The 22,147-nt window shown below is 49.3% G+C and overlaps 1 protein-coding gene across 2 annotated transcripts; it reads left to right on the top strand.

The window, feature by feature from the left end:
- The first annotated feature begins 26 nt into the window (after positions 1-26).
- fgd1 (FYVE, RhoGEF and PH domain containing 1) lies at positions 27-21,882 on the top strand. 2 transcript variants are annotated; one of them, XM_084014910.1, is made up of 19 exons: positions 27-1,316; positions 10,729-11,010; positions 12,043-12,241; positions 12,343-13,039; positions 13,177-13,266; positions 14,027-14,175; positions 14,250-14,406; positions 14,491-14,629; positions 15,270-15,328; positions 15,549-15,695; positions 15,811-15,903; positions 16,024-16,103; positions 16,296-16,326; positions 16,445-16,546; positions 17,200-17,328; positions 17,868-18,026; positions 18,140-18,286; positions 18,811-21,720; positions 21,782-21,882. In XM_084014910.1, exons 1-18 carry the CDS (start codon positions 1,151-1,153, stop codon positions 19,075-19,077), a joined length of 3,093 nt encoding a protein of 1,030 aa, XP_083871036.1. In that variant the 5' UTR covers positions 27-1,150; the 3' UTR covers positions 19,078-21,720; positions 21,782-21,882. The 2 variants fall into 2 exon arrangements, with proteins under 2 accessions (XP_083871036.1, XP_083871037.1); XM_084014911.1 differs by lacking the exon at positions 27-1,316 and adding an exon at positions 4,282-4,502 and having other exon boundaries at positions 21,782-21,881.
- Positions 21,883-22,147: the final 265 nt, after the last annotated feature.

The following is a 22,147-nucleotide window of genomic DNA, read 5'->3' as shown; positions in this document are numbered from 1 at the left end:
ACACAGAACAAATATCAATAATAATCACGGCAATCAAGTGTTTTCATAATTAACTGCTGTTTGTCTCACTATGAATATCTATATAATATTATATGTGGAATTCAGGGAAAGATTCAGACGGGATCAATAATTATTAGTCTCTCTGTTGACTGACTACATATTGATTCTGGAGTTGGGTACTGTGGGGAGACTGGAAGGGGTGGGGCTTAGCTTGGAAACATTTAATAAACGTCAGCTCGATGGATGTTTTTAATGATTTCTCCTCGTGTGCCAATATGTAAACAGGGTTTAGTGTCTCTGGTGCGAGTTTCAGCAGATGAGCAGAAGACGGTTGGCGCCCTCTGTTGGCTGGAAGAGACTCTCACGATCCTCCAGTTTCATCTCCACTGCTTTAAACCGTCACAGACATAAAAAGTGCGACGAGGACAATCAGCTGACTTCTGAAGGAAAAGAGAAAACTAAAAACCTGCTGCCGGAAACATTCCACCGTTTTTTTTGCTTTTGCTTCATATTTCAGCCTCAAAAAAAAAAAAGAAGGGGAGAAAATGAGAAACAGACCACAGGAGGAGGAGGAGGAGGAGGTCTGGGATCAGATGTCGGCTGGAGGAGGAGTTGTGGTGTCGGTCTGCAGCTCAGAGCACATTCTCACACAAAGCTGAAGCTACTGGAGACGAAGACCATCGGAATCTGGACAAAGGGGAGCAGAGGAGGAGAAAAGAATACGGGAGGAGAAAAGAAACAAGAGGAGAAAGCAGGAGAAACGTGAAGAGTTGGAAAAGTAGAGCTGAGTCGGCACATTTTGGATTATTCAGGAGGAGGGCCACTATTGGACTAGATCTTTGTTTGTGTCGTAGCGAGGAGACGATGGAGGTGAGACAGGTTCAAGTGAGACGGGTTCCAGGGTTCCTGAGAGGCTGACGGACCGAGATGATGCTGGGAGAGAGGAGGGGAGGGGGGAGAGACGCTGACCTCCGTGTGACTTCACCCAGACTCTCTTTGATGTGATGAACTCTCTGAGGACTTGACAGGAAGTGCCTCAACAGGAAGTGACTCAAACAGGAAGCTTCGTTTTTTCAATGTATCGCTGAGAAAATGACGTGAAGGTGACCTCTGACCTGTGTACAGGTGAGGACTGACGTACCTGTGCGGCATGCAGCTGAACCGACCTTGCAGCGGCGTGCTCGGGTTCAGCCTCCCCCCGCCTCCCCCACCTCCTCCTCCCTCCTTCTCCAGTCAGTTCAGCACCATGCGGTTCTCCTATCACCTGAATGCCACCTCAACAGCACCGCCACACAGCAGTGCCACCCACAGGACAGGTGAGTGACCTGCAGCATCTAGCTGTGAGACGGCTGGTTAGGTAACAACTTGGAAAGGTAGGTAGTTTACCTGGGTAGGTCGTGTACCTGTACTTAGGTTGTGTACTTGGGTAGGTAGGGTACTTGGGTGGGTAGTGTACCTGGGAAAGTAGTTAGTGTACCTGGGGAAAAAAGGTAGTGTACCTGGGTAGGTTGTGTACCTTAGTTGGTAGGTAGGTAGTGTATTTGGGTAGGTAGTATACCTGGGTAGGTAGTGTACTTGTACCTGGGTAGTACTTGTACCTGGGTAGGTAGGGTACCGGGGCTTCAGGGTTAAAGGGCTCACTGAGTAACGAATGCAGGAAATGTGCAGCTGTTTTAGTTGCAGCGTCATGTGACAGCGTACAAACGCGTGTCATCAGTAAAGTGGTCTCAGGGTTCTGCTTATCTTCCCAGCATGCCTTGCAGCAGCAGGACATGTAGATATGAACGAAAAGCTGAGGATTAAAAATAGACGACAGACCACTGTTCCCTCGATTTGATCTGGTTCCTAGTCACTACTGTAGTTCCTAGTCTCTACTGTTGTTCCTAGTCTCTACTGTAGTTTCTAGTCTCTACTGTTGTTCCTAGTCTCTACTGTTGTTCCTAGTCTCTACTGTTGTTCCTAGTCTCTACTGTAGTTTCTTGTCTCTACTGTAGTTCCTAGTCTCTGCGGTAGTTCCTACTCTCTGCTGTAGTTCCTACTCTCTGCTGTAGTTCCTAGTCTCTACTGTAGTTTCTAGTCTCTACTGTTGTTCCTAGTCTCTACTGTTGTTCCTACTCTCTGCTGTAGTTCCTACTCTCTACTGTAGTTTCTAGTCTCTACTGTTGTTCCTAGTCTCTACTGTAGTTTCTAGTCTCTACTGTTGTTCCTAGTCTCTACTGTAGTTCCTAGTCTCTACTGTAGTTTCTAGTCTCTACTGTTGTTCCTAGTCTCTACTGTAGTTTCTAGTCTCTACTGTTGTTCCTAGTCTCTACTGTAGTTCCTAGTCTCTACTGTAGTTTCTAGTCTCTACTGTTGTTCCTAGTCTCTACTGTAGTTTCTAGTCTCTACTGTTGTTCCTAGTCTCTGCTGTAGTTCCTACTCTCTACTGTAGTTCCTAGTCTCTACTGTTGTTCCTACTCTCTGCTGTAGTTCCTAGTCTCTACTGTAGTTTCTAGTCTCTACTGTTGTTCCTAGTCTCTACTGTTATTTCTACTGTTGTTCCTAGTCTCTACTGTTGTTCCTAGTCTCTACTGTAGTTTCTAGTCTCTACTGTTGTTCCTACTCTCTACTGTAGTTCCTAGTCTCTACTGTAATTTCTAGTCTCTACTGTTGTTCCTAGTCTCTACTGTAGTTTCTAGTCTCTACTGTTGTTCCTAGTCTCTACTGTTATTGCTACTGTTGTTCCTAGTCTCTACTGTAGTTTCTAGTCTCTACTGTAGTTCCTAGTCTCTACTGTTATTTCTACTGTTGTTCCTAGTCTCTACTGTAGTTTCTCGTTCTAAGTGTAAATCTCCATGTTTGTAGTTCTACATGTGGACTTCCTGCTGGTGAGTTTATAAGATGACGAACAGCTGAACTCTACACAGACATTAAGGACACCCGCACACGCACACACACACGCACACACACACACCCGCACACACACGCATGCACACACGCGCTCTTTCTCTCTCTATCTCTCTCTCTCCTGGGGGGATGGACGAGCGAGTTTGTCTCTCTTTGGGTCACTGGGTCGCTCACTGTTGCTCTGGGGGAAGGGAACGTGTGTGTGTGTGTGTGTGTGTGTGTGTGTGTGTGTGTGTGTGTGTGTGTGTGTGTGTGTGTGTGTGTGTGTGTGTGTGTGTGTGTGTGTGTGTGTGTGTGTGTGTGTGTGTGTGGTCAGAGGTCAGCCTGTAGTTTATCTCCTCTGCTCGATGATAAAAGGGTGTGTTTGATTTTCCTTCACTCAGATGTGTTGAAGTGTTTGGGTGCGTTTGTTTCATCCTCATACGGGTGGAGTTAAACGGTCTCTCAGCACTGACATCTCAGTGAGCTGAGGGTGCGTTTGATTCGTTGTCCTCCACATGTCGAGGTGTCCTTGGGTGGAGAGGCTGTGTGACAGCAGCAGTAGACCAGCAGGTCTGAGTACTTAAATCTTTTTATGAATGGAGTCTGGTGTGAAGAGAGTCAGAGAGTTGAACATGACAACTCAGACCAGGAGACTCTGATTGAGGACACATGGCTTCCCTGAGACTCTGCAGGACCCTGTCAGCTAAGAGACTGGTCTGCTGGTTCAGGTCCCAGTCCTCAGCTGTGGTCCTGGTCTCACATGGCTGAGTAATCAGTCTGCTCCATGTAGATGTTTGATGTGAGTGCCAGGTTAGCTGCAGCATGATGTGCTAATAGCGGTGGAGAGTCACATGGTCCCATGACCTCCATCAGTCAGGTATGATGGACATTCACCCGCTCTCAGAAGTCATCTGACCGGTACAAATTAAAATGTGATGGTTAGTTGTCATAGTGACACACATGATGACACGTCTGTGAGGCTGTAACGTGATGTTTGTTAGTCTGGGAATTTTTACACATTTAGACTGCAGTCCCCCCCCCCCTTAATTTGTTGTCAAGGAAACCAAAATGGAGGAGAGAGCCAGACCAACTCCCCCTCTCTCTCTCTCTCTCTCTCTCTACCTCTCTCCTGCCCCCTCACTCTCTCTCTCCCTCTCTCTCTCCCCCTCTCTCTCCCCCCTCCCCCTCTTTCTCTCCCCCCCCCCCCCCCCCCTCTCTCTCTCTCTCTCTCACTCACTCTCCCGCCCCTCGCTCTCTCTCTCTCTCTCTCTCTCTCTCTCTCTCTCTCTCTCTCTCTCTCTCTCTCTCTCTCTCTCTCTCTCTCTCACACACTCTCCCGCCCCTCGCTCTCTGCCGCCGCCCGCCCGCCGCTCACACACCGGGCAGTCCTCTGAACCAAACCGAGCGGGTCTCTTCTCGTCCTCCGTCCTCCAGCAGCAGCCCGTCGGTGTGCTGTCCGGTCCGGGCCGTGGTGTGTGTGCGCGTGTCTGCGTGAGCGTGTGAGCCGGTCCGGTCCGGTCCGTCCCTCCGTGTGTGTGGACCGGGAGAGCCGTCTCTCCGACCAACTCTCTCTTTAATGACCGGATTCGTGTTTTGCTGTGCGATGTACATGGACCGAAGCAGCCTGAGCCGAGGTGAGTACCGAGTACTGCGTCTGCCGCGTACTGCGTGTACATGTTCACATCTGCACCGTACTGATGTACCTGCTGCTGCTGCTGCTAGCACGCGCACACGCGAGCGCGCGCACGGCTGCAGCCTCATCGTATTCTCGTGTTTGATTTGCATGACAGTGTATTAATAGATATATATATGAACATAATAATCCTGATGGTGAGGGGGGGAATACGCGCGCTCACGAAGCGTGTTGTGCACGCGCACACACTGACCGACATCTCGCCGCAGTGAATGTAGGCTAGTATGGCTGCTGATACTGCGTCTGCCAGATGTGACTGCTGCTCTCAGATCAGATCAATGCATGTTATTAATAGATGTATTTACGCATAGCCTAGCACCCATCAACCAAACAGCGTTTTAAGCGTTTAAATCTTGCAGACAGACCTAACAAAGCATGACTTCGCACTTTTTGCTGATCACCATCATTATGGAGTTATTTCAGCATCATTTTCATCTGGTTATTGCGATTAAATCACAGATAGATACTTTATTATGTTTCCTCCAGCTGTGTAAACCAGCAGATGTCTTGTCCCCCCCAACATGGCTCCTGATAATGCCCATCCAATCATTTGATTCAGCCTTCATTTAGAACTTGAACAGTTCAGACCTCGAACCTCCTGACTACTCAAACTACAGGCTACTGTCAGGGCTTGTCACCTGGAGCTCCTCCAAGGGCAACTAGATCTAGCTGAAGGGCATGAAGAACCTCCCTAATGACAACTAGAACCTCATCAGAGACCACTAGAACCTCCTAAAACAGCACTTTATACCTCTTAAACCTCCGGAACCACCCTTGGACCTCCTCAATGATGGCTAGAACCTTCTAACGGATTCTAGAAACATTTACAAGACCCAGAGAAGCCCTAGACTACTGGAACCTCTTGCAGGGCTCCTGTTACCTCCTTCATGGCCTCTAGAACCCCCTTAAGGGTGAGTAGAACCCCCTTAAGGGTGAGTACAACTTAACATGAGACGATAACATTTTCATGATTACTCTGCCAAATAATTAGCTAACTAGATTCCTCACTAACTAGATGCCAAGCTAACTAGCTAACTAGCTATCGACATAGCTACTGGATGCATTAAAGGAACAGTTTTAGAGTTTTAATGAAACCCTGTTGTTTTCGGTTATCAGTTTCAGAGATGCCTAGCTTAGCACAAAGGCTGGAAGCAGGGGGAAACTGCTATCCTCGCTCCATCCAAAGAGACTTACATTTACATTTAGGGCATTTAGCAGATGCTTTTGTCCAAAGCGACTTACAATAAGTACATTTATTAAAAAAAGAAACCACAACATATCATTGCCGATAAAGTAAGAGCGAAAAAATAGAAACAAATGTTTGGTCCTCGTCTGAGTAAAGTAGTAGCTGTTCTACTACTGTGCTATGATCAACGTGCTATAGGTAAGAACATAGAAGTGCTTTTTCTTCGTTTTTGGGGGGGGGGGGGGGGTGTTAGTGGGTCATGCTATGCAGAGTCGAGGTGAAGTCTGAACAGGTAAGGCTTGAGCCTTTTTTGGAAGATGGCAGTGACTCTGCTGTCCTGACATTAGTCGGGAGTTCGTTCCACCACTGAGACGCCAAAACATAGAAGAGTCTGGACTTTGCTGAGCAACATTTGTTTGATTTCAGCGGTGGTGGTACCAGCCGGCCAGCTGAAGTAGAGAAGCGAAGTGCTCCCTTCGGGGCGTGTGGTTTGACCAGTGTTTGAAGGCTTCTCCAGTCTGACCAGCAGGACTAGACCCTGGTGTTTCCTGTGATCCAGATTCTATCTGCGTACTCTGGAACTAGGACCCCCCCCCCCCCCCCCCCCCTTCTGACCGGTCTAACTACTGACTGGTCTAACTACTGAGCGGTCTACCTTCTGACCAGTCTAACTGACCGGTCAACAGGTAGACTAGCAGGTCTGTTTAGAAGTGAAAGTCTAACCTTCTTGCTATTTGAAGGATTCTGGGTAATGTAGTGTGGTCATGACTGGAGGAAGTCAGTTTAATTGCGTAGGCTGCTGTTATTAACAGACTTTATAAATAGACTTACCATCTGCTTTAAGTCAGCCTGTTGATGTTTTCCCATGACCTCTCACATCTGCACACACACACACACACACACACACACACACACACACACACACACACACACACACACTGCTGCTGCTGATGATCTTACTGGTTTGTGTTATTAGTGATGTTATTCATGTTGCACCACAGATCTGCATCCACCAATCAGACAGTCCGTTTCAGAGGCCATCCATGGGTCATTGTTTGAGTGTCATAAAGAGATTCACAGGGATCCTTCAGCCTGATTGGATCCTCTCATTATTTTACATTTAGGTCATTTAGCAGACGCTTTTGCCCAAAGCGACTTACAATAAGTACATTTGTCAAAAGAAGGAAACAAAGAAACCACAACGTATCATTGCTGATAAAGTAAGAGTGTTAGTGTTAGGTCCTCATCTGAGTAAAGTAGTACCTTAAGAGCAACAGTGCTATGATCAGAGTGCTATAGGTAAGGGTTTGTTTTGTTTTTTTTGGGGGGGGGGGGGGGGGGGGGGGGTGTTAGTGGGTCATGCTATGTAAAGTCGAGGTGAAGTCTGAACAGGTGAGTCTTGAGAGAGGAAGATGGCAAATGACTCTGCTGTCCTGACATTGGTCGGGAGTTCGTTCCACCACTGAGGATCAGAACAGAGAAGAGTCTGGACTTTGCTGAGCGACATTTGTTTGATTTCAGCGATGGTGGTGGTACCAGCCGGCCAGCTGAAGTAGAGGAGCGAAGTGCTCGCTTCGGGGCATGAGGTTTGACCAGTGTTTGAAGGTAGACGGGTGCCGTTCCATTGATGGCCAGTGCCATCGTCTTGAATTGGATGCGTGCTGCAACAGGGAGCCAGTGGAGGTCACGGAGGAGGGGGGTCACATGGGAGAATTTGGGTAGATTGAAGATAAGGCGTGCTGCACCGTTCTGGATACGTTGCAATGTTTTAATCACAGAGGCCGGGAGTCCGGCCAGGAGAGAGTTGCAGTAGTCAAGGCGGGAGATGACCAGTGCTTGGACCAGGAGTTGCGTTGCATCCTTTGTGAGGAAGGTTCGAATCCTGCGGATATTGTAGAGGGCAAATCTGCAGGATCGGGCCACAGCAGTGATGTTGGGGGTGCAGGATAGTTGGTCATCGAGGATTACACCCAGGTTCCTCGCAGTTGAGGAAGGTAATACTGTGATGCCCTCGACAGTGACCGACAGGTCCATGCGAGGGCAGTCTTTCCCTGGGATGAAGAGAAGTTCGGTTTTATTCAGGTTAAGCTTGATGTGATGTGCAGTTGTCCAGACAGAGATGTCAGCCAGACAGTTACGAGTTGCAATGTGAGTGTCAGAGGTCGGGGGGAAAAGAGAGGAACAGCTGGGTGTCATCTGCGTAGCAATGGTAGGAGAATCCATGCGATGTAATAACGGAACCTAGTGATCTGGTGTATAGTGAGAACAGAAGCGGTCCTAATACTGAGCCTTGAGGGACGCCCGTGTCCAGAGAACAGGGTTTGGACATAGAGCCATTCCATGCGACCTGAAAGGTGCGATTTGTCAGGTATGATGTAAACCAGGTGAGAGCAGAGTCAGTTATGCCAAGTTCTGCCAGAGAGGAGGATTTGGTGGTTGACTGTGCCGAATGCAGCAGATAGGTCGAGGAAAATGAGAACGGAGGAGTGGGATGAGGCTCTGGCGTCTCGCAGGGACTCGGTCACTGTGAGGAGGGCCGTCTCAGTGGAGTGAGCAGTCCTGAATCCTGATTGATTAGGGTCAAGGAGGTTGTTCTGCGAGAGATAGGATGACAGTTGGTTGTAGGCGGCACGTTCCAAGGTTTTAGAGAGGAATGAAAGAAGAGATACAGGTCTGTAGCTTTGGATGTCAGTAGCGTCTAGGGTGGGTTTTTTAAGGAGAGGCTTCATGGTAGCTGTCTTAAAAGCCGCTGGAATGAACCTGAGGTGAGGGAGGAGTTGATCAGGGTGGTGAGGAATGGCAAGATGTCGTGTGAGATGTCCTGGAGAAGAGAGGAGGGAATCGGGTCGATGGAGCAGGTGGTGGCACGGTTAGATGTGTGTGTGCGTGAACGTCTTCAGGAGGTGAGGAGGCTAAAGCTGTTAAGACTATCCGAGTTGAGAGTTGGGGGAGATGTTTTCTGGGAGGGAATATGCGTGAATGAGGAGCTGATGTAATTTACTTTCTTGGTAAAGTAAGTTGCAAAGTCATCAGCAGTAAGGGAGGAAGGGGGGGGGGTAGGAGGGGTGAGGAGGGAGGAGAACATGGAGAAGAGTTTCCTGGGGTTGGAGGCGGAAGAGTTGATCTTTGCCAGGTAGAAGGCAGATTTAGCTGCTGAAACAGTTGAGGTGAAGTCAGAGAGGAGGTGGTGGTAGTGAGCAAGGTCCTCGTGCTGGCCCGATTTCTTCCATTTTCTCTCTGACGCTCGCAACAATGATCTGTTGGTTCGCAGAGGTTCAGACAGCCAGGGAGGGGAGGGAGATGATCGCGCAGGTCGTGAGATTAGGGGGCAGAGAGTGTCCAAAGAAGAGGAGAGTGAGGACATCAGGATGGAGGAGGCTTCCTCAGTAGGCATTAAGGAGAACTGTTATGAGGATGGTAGTGAGGAAATAACAGTTGAGGAGAGAGCGGAGGGAGTGAGGGATTTCATGTTGCGGCGGCTGGTGACCGTTCGAGGCGTAGAGGGGAGGGATGTGGTGGGCTTCATGGGGAGGGAGAAAGTCACAAAGTGGTGGTCGGACACGGTGAGCGGGGTAACCAGGTCTCCGTGAGGGCCAGGAAGTGGAGTCTGAAGGGAGGCATAGGCTGAAATGCTGTCCGCCTTCCACAGCCCCCCTAGTACTTCAAGTTCCTTACCGGTGGAGAATGGTGGGTAGCAGAGATTGGATGGGTTACAGCCTCGAGTGAAGGGTCTCTGGTAAAATCTTCTCCAGTGTGATGTCCTGACTGGGATAAGACACATGGCTGCGATGGGGGGGGGGGGGGGGGGGAGATGTTCTGCCTACCTCAATGGACTTCCTTGATGGACTCCCGCAGACAGACTCCCTTTGTCTTCGTTCTGCTGGCTGACGCAGCAGCTGACGCTGTAGTGACAGCCTTTTAAGTGCTCAGTTTACCTCATGCACTGACTGTGACCCCTCCCTCCAATCAAGTCTATTGACTACAGCTGAGCTGGCTGAAACTAGCTGATTGCTCACTTAGCATAGACAGCTTCACAAGAATTTAAACAACAAGCTATCAACACAAGACTAAATGTTACAACTAGCCAACCCAAATCTACAATTAGTTTCTAACTTACCAACAAGAGACAAAGCAGCTTCCTTCCTTTCTCCAGACAAAATGTGGTTTATTATTATTCATTCATTTAAAATGGTGTCTCCATGAATAACCAGGAACGTTGTTCACAGCAGCAGTATTGATGAGTCGACAGGTTTCTGATCATCATGAATAATTAATGAGACCAAGAGGAGAAAGAAAACAGCGACTCAGTAGAAAACACAACATCAGGATCATTTCATTCATATTTTATTTATATATATATATATATATATATATGCAACCAGGACCGACAAGACCACAGGGCTAACGTTAGCCAGCTAGCAGCATGCAGAAGCATATAGTTTAGCTTCTTAGCTTGTTAAACTTAGTTAGCTTGGTAGCATCGAGCTAGGTGTGTGTGTGCTTCTTTCATCCTCAGCTCCATCAGCTATGACCACGTTGACCATCTAGTTGTCATGGTGATGACACACGTCATGTGGGGCTGTAACGTGATGTCACAGCTCACCAGGAAGAGAGAGGATGTAGCTCTGGAGACAGATGTCTGGATAGTTAGCTAGGTAGCTAGTTAGCAAGGTACCGAGTTGGTTAGGTAGCGGGGTGACTTGTTAGCGAGCTAGTTGGTTAAGTGGTTTATTAGCAAATTGGCCAATTAGCTAGCTGACTTAGCTAGGAAAATTCTTCACAAGGAAGCGTGTTAGCTTGATAGCGAAGTGGCTCATTAGCTCGGTAGCTAGTTAGCTAGGTATCTATGTCTATTCTACACCTTGAACATGGATGACATTTTATTTTGTTTTTCTCATTAAAATAAAAAGGCTTTTAATTTGGTAGTCAGTGGGTGTGGCCTTAATGTCATATGATCACCATTCTGACTCCTCCCCTTCAGGTCCTTCCTCCTCCTGCAGTCCCAGTTTGCTGACTAAGGGTCTCTCTCTGGAGCCGTCTTGCTCTCCGTGTGGCCACCAGGCGGTGCTGGACGCTGACACTCCCCAGCAGCCGAACTCCGACCCGTGCCCCGCCTCCCTGGAGGAAGGGGCAGACCTAACAGAGTGCCGTGGCCCTTCCAACAAGCTGCTGGTCAATGACACTGGGCCGCCGGAGCTGCCGGCTACCACAATAACTCCACCGAGCAAGAGCAGACCACCGCTGCCTGGACCGAAACCTCAGGGTACTACGTTTATTTAAATTCCTGCATTTACATTTAGACTCGTAGGACCACACTGTCAACTAAGATGCATCAGCCAAATAATGTCAGGGAACCCGCCGTCAGAGAACCCGCCATCAGGGAACCCGCCGTCAGGGAACCCTTCGTCCCCTACGTAAAGGAGAGGAAGAGGGGCTAAGATAAGAATGGGCGGGAGGGGGGGCTGCAGGGATTTTCACCCCTCCAGGGGACAACTAGTCTTCACTCTGGACCAGTGCTGGGTAAGGTACTACTGCTGAGAAGTCGACAGTGATGCGATTCTTTCCTGAGTATATCCTGGTTGTGATAGCGAGGGGGCTTACATCAGCGTTAGGACAAGCAGATTGGCCGATCCTGACGCCTTCTTTAACTTCCTCGGTTCAGGGGATCACGTTGGTTTATGGCTGACTGAAGATCTTTGTTTTGGAAAGAGAAGGATGTGTGTAGATTTTGGGGTAGACGCCATCTTTAAACCCTTGATGAGGACCTGAATGAAAGCTGGATCAGGCTGGAATGTTGATGTCCATTAAAGTGGCTTCCGGAGGTTGTGAGGGATACGAGACAACGTGGCCTCACAGATGTGGAGGACACAGCACTGAGAAAGGTTGCTTCTTTATTCTTTAGCAGCTCCAGCTGATGTGGGTAGAGAGAAGGTGAGGCTGGGGATGATGAGGACCCGGGGATTTTCTGGTTAGGAGTTCCATCAGAAGTTGGCAATCAACTGAAACTGGAGGTGGTTTCCCGATGAGTTTCAGATCCGGTAGCTAGGTTGGCTAGCATGTGCTGGTAACTGGACCTGGTGGTTCTGGTCCCTTCAGGGACGCCGTCCATGCTGGTATGCAGATGCGATCATGAAATAAGAAAACAAGTACTTTATTTCTCTTGAGCTGTTTGGTTCTCGGTTCTGAATTCAAGGGTGGAGATGCAGAAGAGGAAGGGTAGAGGTGTGGTCCTCGCCAGAGACTCTGCCAGGTAGCTTCAATTAAGTTAACGCATGACTAATCCTGCCCTCCACAGTCCCCCCGAAGCCCCCCCATCTCCAGCAGCAGGGAGGAGCATCAAGGCCACGCCTCCGGGCTCCAGACAAGCCCCTCCCCCCTCCCCCACCCTGCAGACCGCTCCCAGCAGACCCCCGGGGATCCCGGACTCCGCCGACTCGCAGTGATGGCACCGCCTCCCCCACCTGCGTCCTGTCACTCATCGAGAGGTTTGAGCGGTAAGTGACCTGATTGGTCAGAGGACGGGTGACATCATCTTTACAGGTTTAGTTGAAATGTTACAGTGTGTGTGTGTGTGTGTGTGTGTGTGCGCGCGCAGTGAGCAGATCATTGTGGTTCCTGACATCACCGGGGGGGCTCTGTGTCCCCGCCTCCCTGACCTCCCCTCCTCACGACCTTCGTCACCACAATCGTCATCATCCCCGGCCCCTCCCCCACCTGATGAGGAACCCCCCTCTGAGCTCAAAGGTCCTGATGACATCACACTGGGGGGTGAAGTGGACGACCCTGACGACGACCCCGACGATGATGGTGATGATGACGAGCTGGCGGCTGCGTGTTATGACGACCATCAGAAGCGTCTCTCCATGGAGTCAGGTTACAGCGCCTCAGAGAAACACCTGGAGGATGACGTGGTTGCCGTGGAGATGAGGGAGCAGCCACTGCTACTCGACCAATCAGAGCTCCCCTCTGAGCGGCTATCCCTCCCCTCCTCGCAGACAGAGGGGAAGCTGGCCAATCGGGACAGTGGCATCGACAGCATCAGCTCTCCCTCGCACAGCGAGGAGCTCTGCTTTGCCGGCGTGGATGAAGGGGGCGCGGCCTATCCCTGCAGCCCCGCCCTCCTGCCCCGCCTCTCCAGCTCCTCCTCGTATGCGGGGGAGGATGGGGAGGGGCGGGGTGGGACCAGGAGGAGAAGGGACTTCTCTGAGGAGGGAGACAGTGACTTGGAGGAGGAGGCGGAGCTAACGCTGGTGCTGCCCCCTCCCAAGACAGACAGACAGGACTCTGTTGAGGTGAGACAGGAGGTGAAAGTTTCTTCATCGACATGTGACCTTTCATTGAAGTGATGATCAGTTGTCTCTGTCACTCTCTTTCTGTCTCACTGTTTCTTTCTCTGTCTCTCCCTCTCTGTCTCACCCTCTCTGTCTAGCTGTCTGTCCAGCAGAGAGTCTTCAACATCGCCAACGAGCTGCTGCACACAGAGACCGCCTACGTCTCCAAGCTCCACCTCCTGGACCGGGTGAGTCATGCTGACCTCATAGAGACCCGGAGCTTCCTGGTCATGGTCAGGTCTATGGACTGTGCTGGTCTTCAATGTGTGCTGGTCTTTGGAGTGTCCTGGTTCTTTAAAGATAGGACTCTGGGTTCAGAGACCTGGATAAAACCGTATCCTTGTTTGGGGGAAGCAGTAAGAGAGACCTGATCAACAATGCAGACCGATCTAAGCCCCGCTCCCTGCTGCTGCCACAGAGCCCTAATGGTCACTAACTCACCTGAATGAACAAGATAGAAGTGGAGCCAACAACATGGTTCCTCTTTACTGTTGGAACCCTTAAAAGTTCTCCGTGGACCTTCAGTACCTAGAGTTGCATACAGGTGCTAATGCTAGTTAAGGATGCGCTAGCTGGGCTATCTGGCCCCGGGGCTCTTTGAGTCATCCTGGCTTTGTTCACTAGATGTCACTGCAGCACCACAGAAGGGCACATATACAGGTCTCTGAATTCCCCAAAACCCCCCTTTCAGTGTAGTGGTCCTCTACAGCCGCCAGCTGGCTAGTCCTGGTTCTGTGTCACCACATTCACAGCAACCACCTGATCCAGAACCAGGACTCTGTATGGTAGCGGTCTGGGCCGATAGTAGAGTATGTGTGCATGGTTAAGGGGGGGTGGCCTTGGAGGTGGAGTCCAACCGAGTGGTAGTGTGCCCGTTACCATTGCATCCTCTCAGTGTTTCCCCTGCAGGACTGAATGGTCTGGTCTGGTCTGGTCTTCCTCCTGCAGGTCTTCTGTGCCCGGCTTCTGGAGGAGGCTCGGTCCCGGTCCTCCTTCCCCGGCGATGTGGTCCAGGGGATCTTCTCCAACATCTGCTCCATCTACTGTTTCCACCAGCAGTTCCTGCTGCCGGCGCTGCAAAAACGCATGGAGGAGTGGTGAGGACCTCCTTCCAATTCTGGTTCTCCTCCCAGGGGAGTGCCTTGACTTCATCCCTCCTCTGTATCCACAGGGACTCAAACCCACGGATCGGGGACATCCTGCAGAAGCTGGCTCCTTTCCTGAAGATGTACGGCGAGTATGTGAAGAACTTTGACCGAGCCATGGAGCTGGTGAACACCTGGACGGAAAGGTCGGCCCAGTTCAAGACCATCATCCAGGAGATCCAGGTGAGGGACTCAGTCAGAGGACGTGAAGTGGTCTGCCTGTCTGCTGCTCTGTGTCTGATCCAGGTCTCTGTGTTGTTGGTCCAGAGGGAGGAGCGCTGTGGGAACCTGACTCTGCAGCATCACATGTTGGAGCCGGTTCAGAGGATCCCTCGCTACGAGCTGCTGCTCAAAGACTACCTCCACAGACTCCCAGAGGACGCCCCGGACCACCGCGACGCCCAGAGTACGGAGACACCCTAACACCACAACCAGCACCCCCAACACCACAAACAACAACACAGCTGGCGTTCGCACCAAACGCACCGCCAAAGTTCCAGATCCACCAGGAACCCAGACACTGTCCTGTCTGGGCTCATGACATCATCATGACATCATCCAGAGGTGCTCGGTGGATTTCACCAAACTGGATTCACTGGATCTAGCAAGACCAGAGTGGGCTGGTTTACCACAGCGCTATGCTCCGAAATCAAACTTTGTTGTGATTTTATTGCAATAAACGGATAAAGATTATGCGACCTGAAGTCGTGGTTTGTTAAGTCTGCAAGATGACACACAAACAACTTTTAAAATGCTAGTTTCCTGAATGGTGGTCAGATCGATCAGAGTTAGGCTATGCTAAGTCCGTAGCTGCTAGGCTATTCTTACTCCATAGCTGCTGCGTAAACACGTAAAACAATGTGGTCTGGGCATGAAGACGGCAGCGACCTTGTTGCTTGGCGACAGTCTCTGGAACGTATGATACAATCATTGACTTTCCGCGTGATTTGGTCGCGCGAATAATTTGCTGCACGTTTGGTGTGAGCGCCGCTTTACACATGTGACCGTGGTGAGCATTGTGATCATGTGATCATGTCTCTCTGCAGAGTCTCTGGAACTGATCGCCACGGCAGCAGAACACTCGAACGCTGCCATCAAGAAGATGGTGAGAGAATTGAATTATTAACTATAAATAATAATAAATAATAATATTAGTAATAGTTATAATAATTATAATTATTAATAGTATAATATTATAATTATTCATATAATAACAATAATATTCATAATTATAATACAAATACATTAGTCTCTGTCTTAACCTGTCTGACCCTACCTGTCGGTCTCTACCTGTCTGACACGACCTGTCTGTGTGTCTGGTGCAGGACCGGATGAGGAAGCTGCTGAAGGTGTATGAGTTGTTGGGAGGAGAAGAAGACATTGTGAATCCGACCAACGAGCTCATTAAAGAAGGACACATCCTCAAACTGTCCAACAAGAACGGGACTACGCAGGACCGATACCTCATCCTGGTACTCTCCTGTCTTTTTCTCTGCTGTCCTCACGCTCGATAGCATCTCACGCTGCTGTCACGACCTGTTATCGAGTCCTCCTACTGAGTCCTTCACCTGTCTCTCTCTCTCTCAGTTCAACGACAGGTTGCTGTACTGTGTCCCCAAGCTGCGTCTGATTGGTCAGAAGTACGGAGTCCGCGCTCGCATCGATGTGGACGGGATGGAGGTGAGACACCATCGGCTGGTAGACATCAAGCACCTGTCCTCTACACCTGGATCTGATTTAACCTGTCTTTGTCTCTGTCTATCTGTCTGTATGTCTCTCTATCTCTCTGTCTCTGTCCAGCTGAAGGAGACCAGCAATGTTGCAGTTCAGAGGACGTTCGTTGTGTCTGGAAAACAGAGATCTCTGGAGCTGCAGGCCAGGTACGCCAGAGAGACAGACAGGGGGGCAGACAGGGGGGCAGACAGGGGGACAGACAGGGGGACAGACAGGAGGCCAGAGAGAGAGATGGACAGGGGAAAAGACAGGAGGCCAGAGAGAGGGACGGACGGACGCACACAGAAAGAAGGTAGACAGACTGACAGTTGTCTGACAGCTCTTGTGTGTCTCTGCAGGACGGAGGAGGAGAAGAAAGACTGGATCCAGGTAAACACCCACCTGGCTGAGAGACACTTCCTGAGTAGATGTGTCAAAATAAAAGCATCACACAGTGTCTTCCCATCCCCAGACTTTTAATGTGAAACGTGTTCCTGTGTGTCATCAGGCCATCCAGGCGACTATCCAGAGACACGAGCAGACGGTGGACAGCTTCAGACACCTCACCTGTTCCCTGAGAGACGACGAGTCCACGCCGCCGCACTCCCCGGTAACAGCCTATCACAGAGCAGAGACCGTGATAACAGCCTATCACAGAGCAGAGACCGTGATAACAGCCTATCACAGGGCAGAGACCGTGGTAACAGCCTATCACAAAGCAGAGAGAGACTTTCAGCTGGACATTAAAGAGTAAATCAACTAGTTAGCTGTGATTTAATATGAATAACAAGACGAAAAGAATGCTAAAATAACGCCATAATGATGGTGATGAGTCATGCTTTGTTAGGTCTGTCTGCAAGACCACAAGCTAACTACTTTTAAAACGCTGGTTTTCATAATGGAGTCTGGTTGATGGTTGCTAGGCTATGCTAACATTGTAGCTGCTCCACCAACACTCCAAATAAGGTCATCTAGACATAAATACGACAGAGACCTTGTTGTTTTGACCACAGACAGTCTCTGGTTTCTCCACATAGTCTGGTCTGGTCTCTGGACTAATGTGAGCTACTATTGTAGACCTCTGGGGAACCACAGAAAGTCTTTGGTTTCTCCACATAGTCTGGTCTGGTCTCTGGACTGTGGACGGATGTGAGTGTTTCATGCAAGTTTTTATTGTTTTTGTGAGTTTCAGCTTTAATACAGTATGATAAACCGGTCAAAGTCTAAAGCTTTCTTCTCTCTCCTGTCCTCCTCGTCCCTCAGAGCTGTGTGGAGTTGGGGAAACGAGCTCCGACTCCGATCCGAGAGAAGGAGGTCACTCTGTGTATGAAATGTCAAGAGCCGTTCAATTCCATCACCAAGAGACGCCACCACTGTAAAGCCTGTGGACATGTGGGTGATCAATACCTGTCTCTAATCAATACCTGTCACTGATCAATAACACCACTGTAAAGCCTGTGGACAAATAGGTGATCAATACCTGTCTCTCATCAATACCTGTCTCTCATCAATACCTGTCTCTCATCACACTAATCAATACCTGTCACTAATTACACTAATCAATACCTGTCACTAATCAATACCTGTCTCTAATCAATGCCTCTCACTAATCAATAACTGTCACTTATCACACTAATCAATACCTGTCTCTAATCACTACCTGTCACTAATCAATACCTGTCACTAATCACACTAATCAATACCTGTCACTGATCAATACCTATCACTAATTACACTAATCAATACCTGTCTCTAATCAATACCTGTCACTAATCACACTAATCAATTCATGTCACTAATCAATAACATGTCTCTAATCAATACCTGTCACTGATCAATAGCGCCACTGTAACATTCTCCAACTCTTTGTTTTGTAGTTCTTACTGTGTTTTGTAGTTCTTATGGACTACAGTCATGTGTCTTGTCTCCAGGTGGTTTGTGGGAAATGTTCGGAGTTCCGTGCTCGTCTGTCGTACGACAACAACCGGACGAACCGTGTGTGTGTGGACTGCTACGCCATGTTGGTGGGGGCATCGCCCTCGCCGGCCGCGCTGACTAGCAGCACCCAGAGGAGGCGCTCCATCCTAGAGGTCAGTGTGACATCAGCGTGATGACATCAGCATGACGACGGATGTTTGTGTAGGACTACGAATACCATGTTGATGTTGAGTGTCGTTTTCGTCTCTGTCTCCGGTTGCCATAGAAACAGGCCTCCCTGGCAGCAGAGCACTCTGTGATTTGTAGTTTTCTTCACCACATGGAGAAGGGAAGTGGGCGGGGCTTCCAGAAGGCCTGGTTCGTGATCCCCGAGAACGAGCCGCTGGTGCTGTATGTCTACGGAGCCCCACAGGTGACATGGTCTTGGGGTCCTGGGGGAGAATTTAGAGTCTTTCAGGAGGGCTTGGGGTCCTTGGGGGAGGTTTAAAAGTGTTTCAGGTGGGCTCTGGGTCCTTGGGGGAGGTTTTCGAGTCTTTCAGGAGGTCTTCTGGTCCTGGGGGAGGTTTTTGAGTCTTTCAGGAGGTCTCGGGGTCCTTGGGGGAGGTTTAAAAGTGATTCAGGTGGGCTCTGGGTCCTTGGGGGAGGTTTTAGAGTCTTTCAGGAGGTCCCTGGGTCCTTGTGGGAGGTTAAAGAGTCTTTTTTTTGGGGGGGTTTAGAGTCCTTTAGGAGGTCTTGGGGTCCTTGGGGGAGGTTTTAGAGTCTTCTAGGAGGTCTCGGGGTCCTGGGGGAGGTTTTAGAGTCTTTCAGGAGGTCTCGGGGTCCTGGGGGAGGTTGTAGAGTCTTTCAGGAGGTTTGGGGTCCTGGGGCAGGTTTTAGAGTCTTTCAGGAGGTCTCGGGGGCCTGGGGGACTGAGGACTGTGTTTGTGACCCCCCCAGGACGTGAAGGCCCAGCGCAGCGTGCCCCTGATTGGTTTCGAGGTCTCCCTTCCTGAGTCATGTGACCGCCTGGAGCGACGCCACGCCTTCAAGATCTCCCAGAGTCACCTGACGCTGTACTTCAGCGCCGAGGGGGAGGAGCTACAGCAACGATGGATGGATGTCCTGCTGAAGGCTGGGAGGGGGGAGGAGCCTCATGTCCACCAGCCAATCATAGAGAGTCTAGAGGAGGAGGGGGAGGAGCTAGTGGAGGGAGAGAATACGTGATTCTATTGGACGACGAAGAAACTTATATAGCTGCAGCTGACACACACACACACATACACACATACACGCATCTACACACACGTCCACACATGTACACCCCCACACACACACACATGTACAAACACACACACATCTACACACACACATACACACGTTTACACACATGTACACACTTACACCCATCTACACACACACCCATCTACACACACACGCATCTACACACACACATGTACACACTCAGTGCATGAAGGCGTCTCGATCTTTTGTCACCTGTGCAGCGAGGTGGGTGGAGCCTCTTCTCCAACAGGAAACGTGAAAGTGAACTGCAGTAAGCTCTCTGATTGGACGGTTTAGTCAAAAGAAGAACTGAAGAATCTGTTGTTTTGCTGAGTTCAATGTTCTGATCAAATTCTGGTCCTGGACTGATGAGGTTCTGGTCCTGGACTGGTCTGGTCCCCGAGGGCGGGTAAACACGTCCTCAGCAACAAACGAAGCACATGAACAACAACAACAACAGATGGTTCTTGGTTTGGAAGTCAACAGGAAGTCATCGGTGAGGTTCAAACCACAGGAGAAGAAACGGACGGATGTCACCTTTAAATGTTTCCCCTGAAGAAGAAACTCCAAACCTGCCAATCAAATGACCTGCATGGAGGTAAACTACATTTCCCAGCAGCCTCTGCTCCCCTTTTCCTGAAGGCTCTCAGCCACCTGCTGGTGAAGTTGGGTACTTCAGGTTCTGTTATTATTAGTTTTAATAATATTTCTCTATCAGATGTTCATGTTTATTTCTCAGATGCAACCAACTTTACCGAAACACTAAATTATTCAGTTTTAACTTAAAACATCCAAATGAAAATAAAAAAGACTTTAGACTGAAAATCCTGGACTTCCTATCCCAAAATTGTGAGTTAAAAAGTCCAGTTAAAATATGAACCTTGATTCAGTTTTATAACGTTCCATCAGTGTTTTCTACATCGTTGTTATTTACGTGAAACATTTGGGCTAAATGAGCTTTCATAAGAGCGTCATCACATCAGCCGACCAATCAGAGAAGAATCCTGTTTACACTTTCAGAGTAAAATGTCCTCACGTCCACGCACTCCAGCGATCAGCTGCTCGGTTCTCCTCTCCATTCTGGGTAGAGCAGTTGACATCTGGAGCAGCAACGGTGACACCAGCAGGAATGTAGAACGGCGAACTGTTGCCTCGCAACGGACTCGTGTTGCCAGATGTCTGAACGTCCAGGTCCACATGATCCGGATCGACAGTCCACGTGATCAGCTGATGAATCAATACGATGACGGACGTCATTAACAATGAAAAGTTGGGCAGAGCTATGAGGCTCCTGCAGGACACCGATGATGATGGTGATGATCCAGTGATTAGATGGAGCGCAAAAGAAAAGACTTGATCCCGTTGGCCTCCAGCAATGTTTCTCTCTTGTCTCCGTGAACTCCTCCTGACCTTCTGGAGTGTTTGATCGTAAGACATGATGAATATGAATATTATTATAGTTCTTCTGATGAACAGATGTTTCTGTGTTTGATGTTTGCTTGATGCAAGAAGAAAACAAAGAGTCAAGATTTTGTAAATATAATTTATTCTCCCGTGACCTCCTCGGTCATGTGACTATGTAAAAGGTTAAAGGTTCTCGCTCTCCTTCCACACAACCATAGCCATTCGAACATTTGATTTCCGGCGGTGGCGGCAGCCATGTTGGCTCCATGGATCCGATAAATAACCGAGAGAGTGACGCTTAAAGGAACAGTCCCACATTTTACTGAATCATTCATTCAGATGTTTCAGTATACGAGTTCCCCTGCTGCAGGCTTTGTGCTAAGCTAGGCTAGTATACGCTCTGCATGCGTATGAATGGGTGAATGTTGGCGTGTGGTAGAGTAGAACGGCTTCGTATAGATGTATGTCCACTTACCATTCATGCCAAGCTAGGCTAGCAGTTTCCCCTCCTGCCAGCTTTCGTGCTAAGTGAAGCTAGCGTTTCCCCCTGCGTCCAGTTTTCGTGCTAAGCTAGGCTAACCCCGTCCTGAACACAGACACATTTTAGAAACTAGATCTCTGAAAATGTTGAACTGTTCCTTTAAGTCCTCCGTCACCGACGTGGTCCGATGGTGGCTCTGGTTCTGGAGGTCCCCATCAGCACCACTTGTGTTGAGCAGTTGTTTATTTTCTTTCTTGTTTCCTGAGACTTTTGCTGACTGTTTCCAACCAGTTCTTATTGGTCGTGACTGGTTCTTACTGGTCCTGAGTGGTCCTGAGTGGTTCGTGATCCGGTTGGACGGTGTGTCGTATCGTTTTCTGAGCCGTTCAGTATCGACCTAGTGGAGTTAATATATCCCGTTCTGTTTAATGTCGTTACCATGGATGAACTTCATTCTATTAGTAGAGAAAATAGAACTTTAGGTCTGTGGTGGATTTCCAATAAATAAAGCCTGGTTTGAATTTGAATTGTTTGCAGAGATGTGAGGGCCGCTAACTGAAGCTGGCTAGTAGGCTAGCTGACCAGACGACTCCTGAACCACCATAATGATTCAATATAACGAGAAACAAACAGGAAGAAGGTCACACGCCACTCAACGAGTGTGTTAGCAAAAGTGCGTTAGCAACAGTGCGTTAGCAACAGTGCGTTAGCAACGAGCGTGTTAGCAATGAGCACGTTAGCAAGGAGCGCGTTGGCAACAAGCATGTTAGCGACGAGTGTGTTATCAGAAGTGATGCAACGGTTACGATGGCCTCACTTGTCGCCTCACACAGGTGTGATGAGGTCACGGTTAGCACGTTCTAGTCGTTTTATTACCTGCAACCTGCTCGACAGAGCTGCCTGTTAGAGAACCCCCTCTCCCCCCCCCAACTGGAACCGGTTAGAGCCACCCCCAGCTGGAACCGGTTAGAGCCCCCGCCCCTAACTGGAACTGTTAGAGCCGGCCCCCCCAGCTGGAACCAGTTCCCACTGGTTCTGTGTTCTTGTGCCAAATCAGACTACGGTCTGACATTTGTATTTATTTGTCTTTTTATGTTTTTTTTACTTCCTGTGATGACGTCGGTGGTT

Source organism: Eutrigla gurnardus, assembly GCF_963514095.1.
Source record: "Eutrigla gurnardus genome assembly, chromosome: 8".
NCBI lineage: Eukaryota > Metazoa > Chordata > Actinopteri > Perciformes > Triglidae > Eutrigla > Eutrigla gurnardus.
The sequence above is the reverse complement of the archived record's forward strand: the minus strand, read 5'-3'. Positions and strand labels throughout refer to the sequence as shown.

Bases quoted from the DNA above. Each gene is read 5' to 3' on its own strand.
- fgd1 (XM_084014910.1), top strand. From the start codon at position 1,151: ATGCAGCTGAACCGACCTTGCAGCGGCGTGCTCGGGTTCAGCCTCCCC. The intron at 13,267-14,026 runs GTGAGTCATGCT...TTCCTCCTGCAG, and splicing joins AGCTCCACCTCCTGGACCGG to GTCTTCTGTGCCCGGCTTCT. The intron at 15,329-15,548 runs GTGAGAGAATTG...TGTCTGGTGCAG, and splicing joins ACGCTGCCATCAAGAAGATG to GACCGGATGAGGAAGCTGCT.